We start from the raw sequence: 16,824 nt of genomic DNA, 5'->3' as shown, positions 1-16,824 counted from the left end.
AATCTCACTCTGTCACCCAGGATGGAGCGCAGTGGCACCATCTCAGCTCACTGCAACCTCTGCCTCCTGGGTTCAAGCAATTCTCCTACCTCAGCCTCTGGAGTAGCTGGGATTACAGGCATGCATCACCACACCCAGCTAATTTTTAAATATTTTTAGTAGAGACGAGGTTTCACTATGTTGGCCAGGCTGGCCTAAAACTCCTGACCTCAAGTGATCTGCCCACCTCGACCTCCCAGAGTGCTGGGATTATAGGTGTGAGCCACCATACCTGGACCTCTCCAGCATGTTTTTTAACAGTTTTCCTATACACAATCCAATCCCAGGTAAGGCATGATTCCTGAGGATATTGGGTGCCAGAGCCCTACCAAGACTTGCACGGCACTGCATCATCATCCTGCGCCTTCTTCTGTCTGGCTGCGTGGAGGCTGGGAATGTGCTGAGAGAGCCATAAATAAGCCTTGCTGCTGGAATTGCCTCTTCTCAGCTTTCATGGGTGGGGAGCAGGGGCAGTTAGAAGCCCGTGCCTAAGAAGGGCCCTTTTTCCTTTGTTCTGTCTGGAACAGCAAGAGGAAGACAGCTCTTCATGAGAGACTCGAGGTTTAATCTCACTTAGCCTCAACTTCCTCATCGGTAAAATGAAACTTAAAATTCCCATCTCATAGTGTTCATATTTTTGTATTAAAAAGGGAAAATAATATCTAAAGAGCTAGCTTAGTATGTGCTTAATAGTAACACTCAATCGAGATTAGTATCCTTCCTTCTTTCCTTCTCTCTCCTCATTGTCTCCCCACCTCACCAATGTCCACTTCCTCTTCTCTTTTCCTCCCTGACTGGCCTTACAGAGTCCCATTTCAGGGGTGCTCCCCTCTATGGAGAGTCCCTGCAGCACCAGGTAGCCTTCCTTACCTTTCAGAGTTTCATCAAGCAGGATCTGATGTAAAATCTCCTCATAGACATTTTCAACGTGGATCATATTGGTATGATCTGCAAAGATGAACTGCTCATATTTCTGAAGCTCCTGGAGAGGAAGAGATAAGAAGATAAAGATGAAAAGACATGAGATGCCTGTTCTTAGAGGAGATACAGAAAGGACAATTCCCACTCATGATTCCCTTCTTGGAGGGTGTGGGAGGAGAAAAATGTTGGCTCGTGGGAAAATTACTCAATTTATCAATATTTTATTGGGTTCCCTTTAATTCAATTCACTGTCTAGGCACCACGCATGACCTCGACACATCTCCTGTTACTGTCGATGATAAGGTGTGGAGTTCACTCAGCCTCTGGTGCTTTCCTTGTACTGGCCATGCATTTTATGCTCTTCATGCAGAAAGACAGCACTGACTTTTTATCATCTCAAGGCCTCATTAGTAGGTTTGGAGCCTCCTTTTTTCCCTGATCACCAAGATGTTTCCTTATTCCTTTTTTTAAAATGCCAACAGCACTTTACCAAGGAATGTTATAGACAGTAAAATGTACAGATAAGTACAGCTCAGTGGTTTTAAATATGTAAATATACTTATATAACCATAACCCAGATCAAGAAGGAGAATGTTTCCATCACCCCCAAAGGTCCCCCATACCCCTTTCCAGTCTGCATCCCCCAAGATATGAACACTGATCTTAAACCTATCATGGTAGGTTTATTTTTGCTTGTTCTTGAACTTTATAGAAATGAAATTATAATTATTTTGCATTTGTTTTTGAGATTCATCCATGTTGCTACGTCTATCAGTAGCTAGTTTCTTTTTATTGTTAAGTAGTATTCATTATATGAATAGACAAAAATTGTTCATCCGCACTCATGTTGATGAAAAGTAAGAAATTTTTTCGATTTTCAACCATAAATATAATTGCTGTGAACATTCTTGTACACATTTTTTTGTGGATTTAAGGGCTTGTTTATGTTGGGCATATACCTAAAAACGAAGTTGTTGGGTCACAGGGTAGATACATGCTTAACTTTATTAGAATGGGGCCACTTTAGGAGTTGGGAGAATCTCTAGTCAAGTGCTCTTCAGAAACGTTCTCCCTTCCCCGACACTCATTGATTCCTTCTAGGATAGCCCAGGCACAGTGCATCTCTTAACCTTCCCTCCTTTCCATGGGCTTCCACATGGCTTGCCTTTTATCAGCATGAGGATAGGGCAGGGATCAAAATGTACCAAATCATATCCCAGTGATTTACTCAGTAATCCTTGTGCCTCACGGTGCTGGGGGAAGGCTTCCCACATGTGGCTCTTAGAGAATCAGGAACTTAGCCACGGGATTTGTGGTCCCGTGCCTGGAAGGACAGGATTTATAGCAGGTGATCAGAAGTACCACCTCAGACAACTCCCAGTGCTAGGACTTTGGGGCACTGTAGCCCAGATCACAGTGGGTAATAATGGATTCCTTTATACCCAACCAAGAAGAAAGGCAAAGGATTAGAGAGAAATGAGCTTCAATGACTCCCTAGAGGGTCTAGAGGTAGGACTGTTGCACAGATTTGGAAAGAGCACTGCCCAGGAGACTGGACACTGCCCTGGACTAGCTATGGGACCTGGGTGAGCCACATCACTGATCAGTGCCTCTGTGTCTTCCTCTACTACATAAGAGGCACAGACTCACGCCGGCAACACCCCTTCATCCTTCCACGTGGTCTCCCATTCCTGTTCCCCTGATTGTCATTCATCCCTCAGGACTGGGTGAAAGCATGACTCTGGAAGTCCTTCCTGGCTGCATAAGCAGAGTTTGGCATTTTCCTTGAGGCAACTGCTGTGTTCCTCACATGGCATCCTGTTTGTCTGTCTCTTGTTCTCCACCAGGAACTCCAGGACTGCAGGGATGCTGGACTGGCACAATGCCTGGATCACATGTGATGCAAATCTAATACATACTTGCTGACTCAATAAGCAATAGACCTTTAAAATTTCAACCAGCTAAATAATTCCATGGGAAGGGGTGCTTTCTATGGACATTTATACTGTTGTGAAATGATCAACTCTACAAAACAGATCTTCTATATTGAATTGATTGGACAGGGCCATAGGTTCAGTTCCCTGGGCCAATTAAATTGGTATCCCTGAAGTAGGTGTTGGGGAGTCAGAATCATATTTTCACAGTTCCCAGACAATTCTGATAAAGAGCTAGGGATAAGGGTGGGTACCACAGATCTAGGAAGCTGCTGCTTATAGAACCAAGGGGAATGTACTTTAGTAAAATAAAGACTCCTTCTATGAAGCAGATAATCCTCTCATTCATCTATTCTGTAAATCCAGATTTTTAAAAAGCTCGTGATGCCAATATAATAGCCTCCATTACCAAAAACTCTGTGTCACAAGCTCTTTTGAAATCGATGCCTCCTGATTAAAAAATTACAAGAGCCTCTTACAGATTGGGTAGAGCACACCCTGCTGATGCTTGGAAAGATGGGAGCAGATGAGAAGGAGAACTTTCCTTACCTTTCTCCTGAGAGGAGGTGGCTCTGAGGCCCCCAAACTGCTTTTGGGATTGAAAAAAAAAATCCTAAGCAGAACATCTGTGTACAAACCCATCTAGCAGTGGACACCATCATCATTTGGGCTGCTGAACTGTTCTGTCATGTAAGGCCAAGGGTCAATCCCTTGGCTTAATCAAATCCTTTCCTATTAAAGAAATATGCCCCAGAAATAAATGCCAAATACATCTAGTATGCTGATGATGATCTGAAGAAAAACAGCATTTACCAACTATGAAGATGACCAAAGAAATGTCTGGAGTAAAATAACTCAGGCAAAGGCTTTTAATGTTCCAGTGCTTGGAGACTCTCCAAGCTGCCAAAATGCCCCTTTTAAATTCCAAAAACCTCTTTATCATTTGCTCCAAGAGGGGGCAAGCCTTGCTCCAGGTTAATAGATCATTCTTAAAATGCAGAAGTAGTGATAATAATAGGGGTAGTAGCACTTGATACCATTTCCTGAGTGCCTATCACATTACAGGTAAGTGTGAACTGGGTTCATGCTCTGGTGGCCACCAGGTCTGTGACCTTTGCTCAGTGGCTCAACCACTCAGGTTTCCTCGTCTGTACAGTGAGGGTATAAATAACACCACCTCCTGAAGCTGTTTTCAGTCTCTGCTGGCCCACTGCTCTGCTCTGCAGATGAAGTCACACCCTTGTAATCATGGCTCTCACTGGATACTCAATGTTTGTAGAGGTTTTAAATGGTTTCACTTATTTCATTAAGCAATATTACTGGATTTAATAGAACAAATATCCTTCTGTAATCATGTTAGCTGAGATCTTTTCTGGAGGCAGTGGTCAAGTTTCAGAGGACATGTTGGACCCATGAGTCATACTATAATGAGGAACACCTGGTATCCTTAGATATTCTATGTCAACTCCTAGTTTGGCTCAAATTCAGATCACTGTCCTTTGAGATTTTGTCTAGTCCAGGGGTCAACATGTCTGGCTAGCATCTTGTTTTTGCAAATAAAGTCTGTTTATACGTAGTCAATGGCTGTTTATGCACTACAACAGCAGAGCTGAATAGCTACAACAGAAATAGTGTAGTCCATGAAGCTTCAAATATTTACTATCTGACTATTTACAAAAATGTCTGCCAACCCCTCCCTGGTCTATTCGAACTTGTTTGAACTTCAGAGACAAGAAGAGCAAGGTCTTTAGGGTAACTCATCCTCTTACTGGTTTGCATGTGGACGCCAGGGCCTTCTGCACAGTGGGAAGCGTGATTTGAACTAGTGCCTCTTGAAATATCTTCTTCCGGATGGTGCTGCTGTCATAATCATATTGCTGTCAATACAGAAACACATGTTAAATAGTAACATTACAATCTGTTGACTTATGCTTAAACAAAAAACTCAGCCACCCACTTTACCTCTCTTTTCCCACTAATGTCTGATAACTCTTGTACGTCCAAAGCCTCAGAGATCTTTCCGTGTAATTCCCTCACACTGCAGGTACAGGTTGTAACTGATAATGACCCACCTCACTCTTACCTTTTACAGGTATAGAAACTGAGGCAAGATCAAAACAGAGTGGTGGCTTCTGCATGATAAAGAAGTTGGTGATAGAACTGGGGGTGAGTTTGTTATTGCTCCTGTCCCAGGTAGGTTCATGGAAACCAGGGTCATCTATTACTCCACATCCTCCAAGCAGGGTCAGTGGGTTATAATGATTCCACAAAGGAGGAGAAGGCCTGGCTAGTGTCTCCATTAATACTGTGACATGTTAGCCAAAGAAGTTCAGTATCCAGAACAGGAAAGATGATTCTCTCTGTTCTGCAATGGACATCCCAACATGGAAACCAGGATTTAAGTTTAGATGTCACTTCAAGGGGATCACAGATAAATCAGAGCATCATCACAGGCAGTGAGAAGAATGGTCAGGCCAAGTGAAGAGCGGTCAAAGAGATGACGGTGTTTATTTTGGAGATAATAACTTAGGGTAAATTATAACTCTATTCAAACAACCAAAGGTTGCCACGTGGAAGAAGGCTATGAACAAAATGAGTAGAACTGGAATGACCAGTGGTAAGAACTTTGGTCTAACATAAGAGAGCATGTTCTTGCTGTCAAGAACTAAAATGGGCTATCCTGAGAGGTAGACATCTTCCTGACAGTGCAGGTGTCCGAGCACTAGTGGGACTACCCATCGTGGGAACCTGCTGAACACTGAATATGAAGTTGAACTAAATGCACTCACAATCTCTTGCGAACCCGAGGACCTAATATTTGAACAACTTTCTAGGTTTTTTCTTCCCTTCTTTCTATATGCTTAAAGCACGTGACACTGATACTATCTTTTCTTTCAGCTCCATTACAAGTTCATTACTATGTGTGTTACCATGATCAGTATTACTTTTAGTATCAATGATTTGGTTGCTAGAGTTTCCTCTTGCCTGTGAGGCATCAAGATCAAGTCCGACATTCAGAGGCCACCCCAGGGCTCTGTGGGACTTTGATCTTCTGTTCCAGGGCACTGTTTGGGGGAGCTAGGTAGCAGCAAAAAACAATTAGTGGACCAGGTGTATGATAGTTTATCCTTAAACTCACCATTAACCAGCCTGTTGAGCTTAATTAACTCACATTAACTTTTACAGAATCAGTTCCTCATCTGTACAATGGGGGCATATTCTAATCAATGCACAAGTTCTTGTGGGGATCAAGTAAAAGCCTTTAAAATATAACATATATGTGCAAGTTGCTATTAATAAAACTATTTTAATATACACTCATGTTGAAGTACATTTAAAACAATTTCATATGGTAGGTTTCTTTTCCTTGGAGTATTTCCTTTACTATGAGGTTTTGATTTTTCAAAATCAATAAAATATTTGCCAGTTTAATGGATTTTACTATACTGCAACCTCTTTGAAGAAAGCGGCTGTGCCTCGCCTATTTTTACATCCCACACAAGGCTTATAGTGGACAGCCAATAAATGTTTGTCAAGTTCGATCTCTATGAAGGCTGGGATGGCAGGCCTCTAGCTGTGGGTAATGAAGCTGGGGACCAGCAGAGGCCACTAGATGGCAGAAGATGCACGGAAGTCATACTGGAGAAACCAGCGGATTGACAGTCGCTGGACTTCGGAGAGGAAGGGGTGGGGAAGGATTAGAGCAAAGGAGAGAACATGGTATTTTCCACTTCACAAAAGAAACAGGGGAAACAAGAGAAAAGAAACGAGAGAAACACATTCTCATTTTATGCTTCCCACAAACAAGATAATGGTTTTACCTTTAAGACTCGGAGCTTAACCTTCTCAATGGCAACTGCAGTTTTGGAGGCCTCTCCTTGGAGATGCGGGGAAAGCAGCTGCTCGAAAGTGAACACTGCATTCTCCATTAGCTAGAAACCAGAAGGGACACAGAAACAGACAGCAGTCAGAGGCCTGGCTACGTGGACCTGGAGAGCAGGGGCCATCACAGAGGAGTCCTCTCGGCGGCTCCTCCGGAGGTGACCCAGGGCAACATCACCCCGCCACCAGGGCTGTGAAACAAAAAGTTACACGGCCACAGTGGGAGCAGGAAGAAGTTGGAAAACCCAAAACCACGGAACTGAACAAGCATTCTGTCATCTCCGTGGGCACTTCTGTTCTTTGATACCTGCAGCCACTGATTAAGGGATGAGGCGGGAGCCTTCTTCAACTGGTTTTTGGCTGCACCTCCACTTTTAAGTGGATGTAACCACTCTGTAGCACATCTCCTCTCTCTGCAGGGCTGGGAAGGGGGGCAGGTCAGGGATGGCTGGGGACAGTGGCTGACACACTCATGGGTCAGAAAGCAGAATTAGTTCAGGTATCTTATTCTCGGCACCTCTGCCTGTGTTCCCGTCACCAGGGTCCAGTATTGCGAAAGAGACTTCTGCTAAACTGTTGCCCAATTTTGTTCCTTGTTCCTCTTTAATCCCTTACAACTCAAGGGTTAGATAAAATGTATCATTAATCCTGCCTATAACTTTTATGAAAATAATATTCCTTTCTTCCCCAAGCCTGAGATCTCAAAGCATCCAATATATACTTTTTTTTTTTTTTTTTTGAGACACAGTCTTGCTTTGTTGCCCAGGCTGGAGTGAAGTGGCATAGTCCTGGTTCACTGCAACCTCTGCCTCCAGGGTTCAAGCGAATCTTTAGCCTCAGCCTCCGAGTAGCTGGGACTACAGGCACACACTACCATGCCTGGCTAATTTTTTTGTATGTTTGGTAGACATAGGGTTTCGCCACCCTGTCCAGGCTGGTCTTAAACTCCTGACTTCATGTGATCCACCCTCCTCGGCCTCCCAAAATGCTGGGATTACAAGCATGAGCCACTGCGCCTGGCCACAATATATACCTTTATCACACTTTCAACACTGTAGTGAATTTATTTAAGAACATGTCTCACTCAAGGTCCCTGAAGTGGGATCTGGTACATGTCCGGCCCACAGTAAGCTCTGGTTAGAGTATCTGTGTGAAATGGCATGGTGTACTTTAGAGCTTTCATGACCACACCCTTGTTCATTTAGGAAACACCATAATGTGGAAGGAGTTTGTGGTATTCATTCCTGTTCCTGGGGAAAAAGTTCCTTATGGAAAAAAAAAAAAAGAAACCTGTCAGGTAGACACAAGAAATTCAGATATGAAGCTGTCACTGATTGTTTGATTGATTGGTTTACTGTTAATTACGTCAGGGAATTAATTTAAGCCAGTGGTTCTCATTCCGGGCTGCATATTAGAAGCAGCAGGAATCAGGGTAGGGAAGTTCTATCAAAAAGTAGCCATATAGGCTGGCCACGGTGGCTCATGCCTATAATCCTAGCACTTTGGGAGGCTGAGGCAGTAAGATCGCTTGAGGTAAGGAGTTTGAGATCAGCCTGGTCAACACAGTGAAACCCCATCTCTATTAAAAATACAAAAATTAGCCGGGTGTGGTGGCACATGCCTGTAGTTCCAGCTACTGGGGAGGCTGAGGTAGGACAATCACTTGAACCTAGGAGGCAAAGGTTGCAGTGAGCCAAGATCACACCACTGCACTCCAGCCTGGGTGACAGAGTGAGACACCGTCTCAACAGTAACAAAGTACACACCCACACATGCACACACACACACACACACACACACACACACACACACCGTATGTATGTATAGAGCAAAGTACTCATATATATATATGGTATGTATAGAACCAGAATCACTGGGGATGGAGCTTAGACATCAGTATTTCCCTCAGGTGATTCCAATATGAGCCCAGGTTAAAGCACTGCTGTGACAAATCAAGTAGCTATCAATTAATGCTACTTTATTTTTCTAAGCTCTGTCTTCTCTATGATGTTCATCCACATGGAAGGAAGATGAAGGCAGTGGAGGACAGAACCTGCCCTCCCTCAACATGACAGCTAAAGAGATGGGATATATTTCCCTGAGCTACACTAGCAGCCGGTCTCACTGGCCAGCACCCATTTCTCTGCTCTCTCTCTGCCCTCATCCCCACGGATGCCCCGGCCACACTTACCTCCTGCATGTAGTTCTGTGTCCTCTGAACCACCAGATCAACGTGGGGGAATCTGAAGCGGCTCTTGAGATCCTGCAGGTGCTCGTGAAGCAGGTTTACTTTAGTATAACAAGGTTCCATCTTTACGGAATGCAGCGGAAGATTCATAAGCTGGTCTAGATGCTGCATTTTGGTGAAAGGAAACATTAAACACCCTCAGATTTAGAAGTAGTATTGCATGCATATTGCATATTACATACATTCTAAACAATCAAATGCACGTTGTTAAAGTGAATCACTACTCGGATCCCTACATCTGTGACACCTTCAATTGTCTTATTTTCCTCCGGTTCCTAGGGCAGCTGTAATGCTAGGACAGAAACCAGCAGAAACACCAGCTGGATGATAGGAAGACCCAGGGGAGCACCCAGGGGGACTCCAGTCTTTGTAAGCTGTTGATAGACTCTAAGCTCCCACTTCCAGAGCTTAAGAACCAAGCAGGCAGGCTCTGACACATGGTTGCTGCTGGGCTCCCAGGCTTCCAAAACCTTCTTTAATGAGTAACACTCCTCTTAAAAAACCCCAGTGAGGTTTGGGATGCTCCCTGGACTCTTGGACTTTGGAAGGGAAGCCAGAGTTCGCCACAGTTCTGTGAGGCTCTGCCAGGGCCCACAGGGCTTCCCTCTGCTACAGGTTGCTTCAGGTGCTAGTGGACGGGAAGTGGATAGGTAGAGGCCTGACCTGGGAGAAGGATCCAGTTTGAAAAACTGGGGTCCCTTCTACTCTAGTTTGCACTCAATTGATGAGGTCATTGCGCTTCCAGGATCAGACATCTGCTAAAGCCCTAAAGTGCTATCAACAGATGCTGTCGCAACAGAATGCATTCTGTTTTCCAAACTTATTTTAAAATCATTTTTTAAAGGGAATACTGGAGGTTTCAAATAAACAGTGGAATGGGTGGGGTAGAAGGAGGCAGAAAGAAAGGTTCTGAAAATGGAGGCTCCAGAGAGAACTGGGGGATGAGGCAGGGTGCATATGAATAACATAGGATGCACTGTCCGGCTGTGCCTCAGGTCACACTTTCCTTTTTCTTCTTTTCCTATCTTTTCCGTTACTCAGGGCAACCATCTTGCCCAGAGACCGCGTATTGAAACTCCCAGTAGGAGGTTTGATTAAAGATGAGTGGAGCCATCGGAGGGCAAATTTAAGCCTTGCCAGTTGGATATTGGGTGCTAAGCAGAGTGGCTAATGTCTATGTTTTATAACACGAATTTTGCTCTGGCCAGAATGAAAAAATTAATTTTTCTTTACAATGCAGCTTGGCCCCCAGCACAATGGCGCAGCAAGCTGGGTCACTAGGGCCACTCAGGGAAAGGAAACCCAGAAGCCTGGCATGCTGGCCAAAAGGTAAGAATTTCTTAACAGTCAGATTTCTGGCTTCTCTCTCTCTGTGAAAACAGTTGAATGAACAGTAAAAATCACTGTTTATCTCCATCTTATTTTATGTCCTTGGGAGCTTGACTTTGTAACCACCTAGCAGTACTTTCTCTTGGTTGGACTTATGCTAACGTCACTGGATCTTGTTTAAAAAACTGGTCTCCTTTCTATCAGAATAATGTTTCATCCTTTTAAAAATGTTTATCATTTTGGCTAAATGAATGACTTATGTTAACCTAAGATTCTATTTTGTAATATTCAATGTTTTAAACCTGTGGTATTTACCAAACCTTTTAAAACCAAGCTTTAGATTATCATGCTAAATTGATCAATGCTAAAATTGTTTACATATACAATTTGAGTGAACTCCATGGTCTAAGTCAAATTACCCATGATAACCCATTAGTCATCAGTGCCGTGCACCTAGATTGGAGAAACAACTGGTATTCAAGAGGATGTAAGTCCTCTTATGTTAAGCACAGACTCATGAAGAACCAGGATAGCTGCCTTGTCCTTCCTGAGTCCTTAAGCTTTTGTTTAATAACAAAAAATGACTCACCATGGAAAAGATAAAATTATCCAAATTGAATATACTGATTTGGTGACTTATAAATTGTGGAAATAGTTTAGAACCAATGTTTGGTTCCATATTCGTAGGAAAACAATAACAACTTCAGGTACATTTGGCTACCTGATGGGCCATTTAAACATTTACAAAGGGATTTTATTCAGTTGTCATTTTCAATGCATGTTTTCTGGTTTTATAAAAGTTTTCCCATGCTAGAGGGCTGATATTATAACAGTAGATTTTTATTATGCTACAATGTATTTTCACCAGGTAAAGAAAGCTTTTTATGGTTCACTGAGGACAATCCCTTCATAATCTAGTATCTGGAGATTAGATCTTCTGAAAACATCAGAGAAAGACTGTCCTTGCCCTCCACACTACAGCAAAACTTTGGAGCCGTGAACCTTGGGTTCATAATCTCACAACTGAGAAGGGCCCCTCCACACTCCTGGAACTGTACACCTATTAGACCCCTTAAGCTAAATTAACCAGGGAAATTTCTCCCCAGAAGAAGATGACATTCTTGATGTGAACAGCTTTTCCCAAGAGCATGTGATTCCCGAGACTTCTGCTATCATAAGACTCTGATCTTTGAATATTTTTTTTGTGTATGCTTCTATGAATAATATAAATGAAAAGGGGGTCTACAATGTGCACTTATAGGGTATACTTTTATTTGTGAAGGATTTTGCAGCCAGCCGAATACATGAATAACCTTATACGTTCATAGATAAAAGATGAAGGCCTATGTAGGTGAGAAACTTCAGTGTTATATATGTTGCCTCATAATCAGTCAAAGCTTCTCTTAACCTGCATCACGGATTAGACAGAACGTGGCCCGGAGGCCTTCACTCTTCTAGAAGGACATCATTTGTTAGGTCCTTTTTCCATGGTTTACAATAAAAGAGGCAATAGTTAGAAATGTCTCCCTCATAATAGGCCCTACAGCAAATTCTACTTTAAAGGCTATCATTACACAACAGACTTTAAATTCTCTTGTGAAAGTTTTGCTAAATAATAAAATTGTCTAAATAGAAAAGTACCTGTGCAGCTGCTGACACTTGTGGCCTATGGAGAAATACATCAAATGTAGATTATAAAAATTCAGTTGTAGAGAATTAATGAAAAGACCACTCAGTCAAGTGAGTAGACTCTTCATCTAACTCATTCTTTAATCTACTTAATTTTAGGTGGTTTGGTTTATGGGGACCCTAGGTAAGGAGCATACTCCAAATTCTTGGTATTATCCTCCCAATAGTCATAATAATAGTCTTTCTGGTGCACTGTATTCTTTCAAAGGTTTTAAATGTTTGCATGCAGCCATCTCTAGAGCCTCAAATGGTCCCTCTTCAACTGAAATGACAAAAGCTGAAACAAACATGTGACTGTGAGGACTCTGTAACCTATATGAATGACATGCTGAGACTGGAAACCCAAAATGATGGTAACTGGGAATGGCGCTAAGGCCCTGAGTTTGGGTCATACTCTCACCTAAGTGAGAACCTGAGCAAAAAAGGAGAATTATTTTTAAACAAAATTTTAAATGGGAGGCCCTTATTTTGGACTACGCTCATGCACTAGGCCCCAACAAACCAAACTAAAATGGAGTCACTCATGCTAAATGTGACATAACCAAGCGAGGGCTTTAGGAAAACACATAGATCCCAGAACAGACCAGGTTTTATTTTTCCCCTGTAAACAGGATATTCTGGCATAAGGAGGTACCCTCTAGTTAGTCCTTATTCCCTCCTTGCAAAACCCACTATTCTACTGTTTCCCAGTAGGCTTCAAAACCATATAATTACATTTACAGTAGCGATAGTAAACTCAATGACTAAGGTTTTGGTCAATCTCTCAAAACTGAGAAAATGACCGAAAAGAAGGAATTGCTAACGAAAACCAAATATGGCCTGAGAAGGATTCCGTACTTCTATATTTGAGTCCTTGTGGATGAACTGTAACCTTGCTTAATAGTCAGACAAAATTGAAAACCTAGCTTAGTAGTATGCGCCTGTAATAACAGCTGAGTGTTGGCCAATCCCAGCGGCCATACTTCAACCACTCATAGACTGCTGAATGTTCAAACTGTGTTCAAATAAGGCAAATGCCAAGCTGTAACCAATCTCACTGTTTCTGTACCTCACTTCCAATTTCTGTATGTCACATGACCTTTTTTGTCTATAAACTTGTTCTGACCATGAGGCACCCCTGGAGTCTCTGTGAATCTGCTGTGATTCTGGGGTCTGCCTGATTCTCGAATGGTTTGTTGCTCAGTTAAACTCCTTTAAATTTAATTTGTCTGAAGTTTTTTTAAAAAAAATCAGATCTCTTATCATGAGACTGTATTTTTGAAAACAAACCAACAATGTTCTATAAATGAGGATGTATACTTGCACGAATAAAGAAAAACTATGGGAAAAATATATACCAAGCTATTTCTATTAGTTAATTCAGGGAGGTGGGAATAGGGATTGCCTAGGAGTCTGGATTGGAGTAGGATTAGTGGGTATCAGTCATGGTGATTAAGTTTACCTTTATATATATTTCAGTGTGTTGTTTCACTCGTACAAACAAGTTATTATTTTTCTAACTTGAAAACCATCAATAAAAATATCAGGTAGATGGATGGATGAATAGATGGATGAATCGGGTGTCTGAATGAATGGAAAAAAGGCTGGATAAATGGAGGGAAGGGCAGAAGAATGGAAGCAAAAAAAGAAGGAAGGAAGGGAGGAAGGGAGGGAGAAATGGCAGATGAAGCCTCATGGAAAAGACAGCCAGGCAGACCATTCACACCCAGCTCCCCAGCTTTGTATCCTACCTCCTTTAGCTGGACACTGTCTTTGGTGGTCTGGAAGTTCTGGCTGAGTTCATCCACTTCTTTTTCAAAGAGTACACGTACTTCACTGAATCCCGAGCTCACTGGTCCCATGAGCTCCTCCAGGATGGATGCCAGGAATGGCTGCACACTCTCTGCACAGCTTTTCTCTGCTGGCTCAGCCACCATTGCTGGGGTAGGAAATAGATTTAAAAAAAAAAAACGTGACATAGGGCAAAGCTGGGCTTGTGGGCACTGGAGCCAGACCAGAGCTGAATGGTTCCCCATGGAGCCATTTAACAGCAAGGCAAGCTCAAGTGGCCATGATAGACTAGCACAACAAGCCTGGTGCCCGTGGTCACAAGAAAGGAAAACCACTGGACCCTTCTGAGAACTGGAACAAACCTATCCACGTCCCAAGCTTTCCTCTGCCCTGGGATAAGATGCATTTTTCTGCTTGGTCCCTCTGAACATCCAACTCTTCATATAAAAAAGAAAAGGCTGGTGATCCACCTATCTACTGTCAATCACCATCATTAAATATGCACAGTTTGTCTTCTAAAAACACAATTTACTGTTTTAATTCGGTTCTCTAGGAGTTAATTGCTCAGTATAATTCCATCCCCCTTTCCTCACCAAAATTCTTTTTAAGAACTCCAGTACATTCTTTTCTTGAGCCAATGGAACCAAATTCCATTCAGTTTGCCACCCTGCCTCCTGGCCCCATTCCTGATTAAAACAAGACAAAACAAAATCACAACAGGTTTTCTGATCAAGACGACATGCTTAGTGACACAAATGTAGAGTACATTTTGATCATGAAGAGGAATGAAAAAATGTCACCGTAATTCCAGTCCCCAGAGGAAAGTACTGCTCTTTGATTTAGAAGAGGGAGAGCACAGTGAAGCTCCTGGTCCAGTCTAGGTAACACATGGAAACCTGCATTGCTTTCAGAGCAGAGGTGATTCTTATGATCAGCCAAGAAGCCACAATGGAGTGAAGGAGGCCAGAGCTGGAAGAAGCCTGAGCTCGCTCCACGGACTGGATGGCTAGCTTTGTGGATCCAGGCACATCACAGAGCCTTGCCATAGAATCACAGAACGAAGAACAGAAGCACAAATGGAGCTGATGTCCAGTCTTTCCACTTTACAGATGGAAAAAATGAGGCCTGGAGATGTTTGATTCCACAAACGTCACACCCTAATTTGCAGGAGCAGGGCTACCATTCAAGTATCTTTCTTAAGTTCTTCTTGGCAATTTGCCTACAGTGAGATGAATGGTCTCGTTCTTATTTCAACGGGCAGAAATATTTCACAGAGTTGTGCAGGGCCAGATCATGGCCTCTTATTCTGAGAATCTGAGATGACTAATCCTATGAATATTACAAATCACTTATAAATATTTGGGATGTAAAATATTACACAGGTCATAACATTATTAAGGAAAAAACCCTTTCAATTGTATGATCCAAATATGACACCATCTAATAGTCTTCTAAAAATTACTTGCTTGACACTAAAGCATAAAACTGTTTGTCAGGAGAATAAATTAATTATTAGTTAATTAACTTTAAAGAGAGGAAGTATTTGAAAAGCAGCTAATTGAAATGTCAGAACAATGCTGAATATGAGGAATAGACAATAAACATCTAGCAGTAGCTGGCAGATTTCACCTGCTAGGTGGGGCTGAGATGGGCACAGGAGGGCCGTGGGAGGGAACGTTCCTCTCTGCCCTCTCTCTCTCTCCCTACTTACCAGAGTATGCTCCCGTCCCCTCTCTGCACCTTTATTCAATGTTCCTTTACCTTGCCTTCTTTCCTCTACCTCTGCTCGTAAACATCCTATTCCTCTCTTCAAAGCCCAGTTCAAATTTCACTGTAACCTCCTGGAACCCCTGCACGGCTTCCTGAGCTGTGGTCTGCAGGTGTTTCCTTATGGGCTGGATAAGTTCCACATCCCATTTGTGTATGTGCTGCTATTTTTCTTTCTTTTCTTTTTTTTTTTTTTTTTTTTGAGGCGGAGTTTTGCTCTTGTTGCCCAGGCTGAAGTGCAATGGCGTGATCTTGGCTCACCGCAACCTCTGCCTCCCAGGTTCAAGTGATTCTTGTGCCTCAGCCTCCTGAGTGGCTGGGATTACAGGCATGAGTCACCACACCTGACTACTTTTTGTATTTTTTTTAGTAGAGATGGGGTTTCTCCATGTTGGTCAGGCTGGTCCCGAACTCCTGACCTCAGGTGATCTGCCCGCCTCAGCCTCCCAAAGTGCTGGGATTCCAGGCGTGAGTCACCACACCTGGCTGTGCTGCTATTTTTCAAGCAGGCAGAGATGCTGCTGTGATGCATATGTGTTTGACACATTAATTGATAAGCCTTACTGAAGTGAAGGAAGGAGCTGAACAGAGTGATGATGCCTGAAAGGTGAGGTGGGTTTGGAGTCCGACTCTCCCACAACTAGCTCTGGAATCTCAGCAAGTTACTGAATTTCTACCTCAGTATTTTCATCTGTAAAATGGAGATCATAAAAGCAATTATGGTGAGGATTAAGTGAGTTTACTGTATTAAAAGTGCTTACAACTCTGGAAGTGGCCCCTTGGAAGGACTCAGTAACTGCTAGCTCTTATTGTACCTGTTGGCGTTGTTATTTTTTCCAGGCCCCCAACACTAGACCTGTGCTCTCATTATGAGGGGCCCACGTAGACTTCTTGAGGTTGAAATGGGCTCGATGCTCACACTGGGACCACTGTGCTCTTTGTTCCTGCCTCTGGTGGGAACACATTTTTCCTTCTGTTTCAGCATCTGTGACATGCTTTGTATCCTCCTCTCCTTGTACAATCACATGGTCTCCTTTGAATCAGTCTAGCCATTGTACTCAGCAGAAATAGAATAAACGCTTATTGAATGAATAAATAATTGTGCAGCAGAACTAAAGTTCAGGGGCTTTACTCCCAAGAGCCATATGGGAGGAAAGGGAGAGATTACCATTTAATACTCCCCAGGTTTTTTTTTTTTTTTTTTTTTTAAGAAATCCAAAGTCTTTTATTAATGTAACCTAAGGT

At 42.7% G+C, this 16,824-nt stretch overlaps 1 protein-coding gene across 1 annotated transcript in view; it reads right to left on the bottom strand.

Moving 5' to 3' along the window:
- The window catches only part of NIBAN1 (niban apoptosis regulator 1), a 158,456-nt gene that overhangs the window by 3,692 nt on the left and 137,940 nt on the right, over nucleotides 1-16,824 (bottom strand). Inside the window, exons 9-13 of the mRNA XM_032291160.1 lie at nucleotides 13,773-13,960; nucleotides 8,968-9,129; nucleotides 6,716-6,826; nucleotides 4,664-4,771; nucleotides 910-1,021 (exon numbers count right to left, since the gene is read on the bottom strand). Coding sequence (XP_032147051.1) covers nucleotides 910-1,021; nucleotides 4,664-4,771; nucleotides 6,716-6,826; nucleotides 8,968-9,129; nucleotides 13,773-13,960 — 681 coding nt within the window. The remainder of the gene's footprint in view (nucleotides 1-909; nucleotides 1,022-4,663; nucleotides 4,772-6,715; nucleotides 6,827-8,967; nucleotides 9,130-13,772; nucleotides 13,961-16,824) is intronic.

The sequence above is a fragment of the Sapajus apella genome, unplaced genomic scaffold, assembly GCF_009761245.1.
Source record: "Sapajus apella isolate SASKATOON/1434 unplaced genomic scaffold, GSC_monkey_1.0 scaffold25, whole genome shotgun sequence".
NCBI lineage: Eukaryota > Metazoa > Chordata > Mammalia > Primates > Cebidae > Sapajus > Sapajus apella.
Note: the sequence above shows the minus strand (reverse complement) of the source record. Positions and strands in the feature narration are given on the sequence as shown.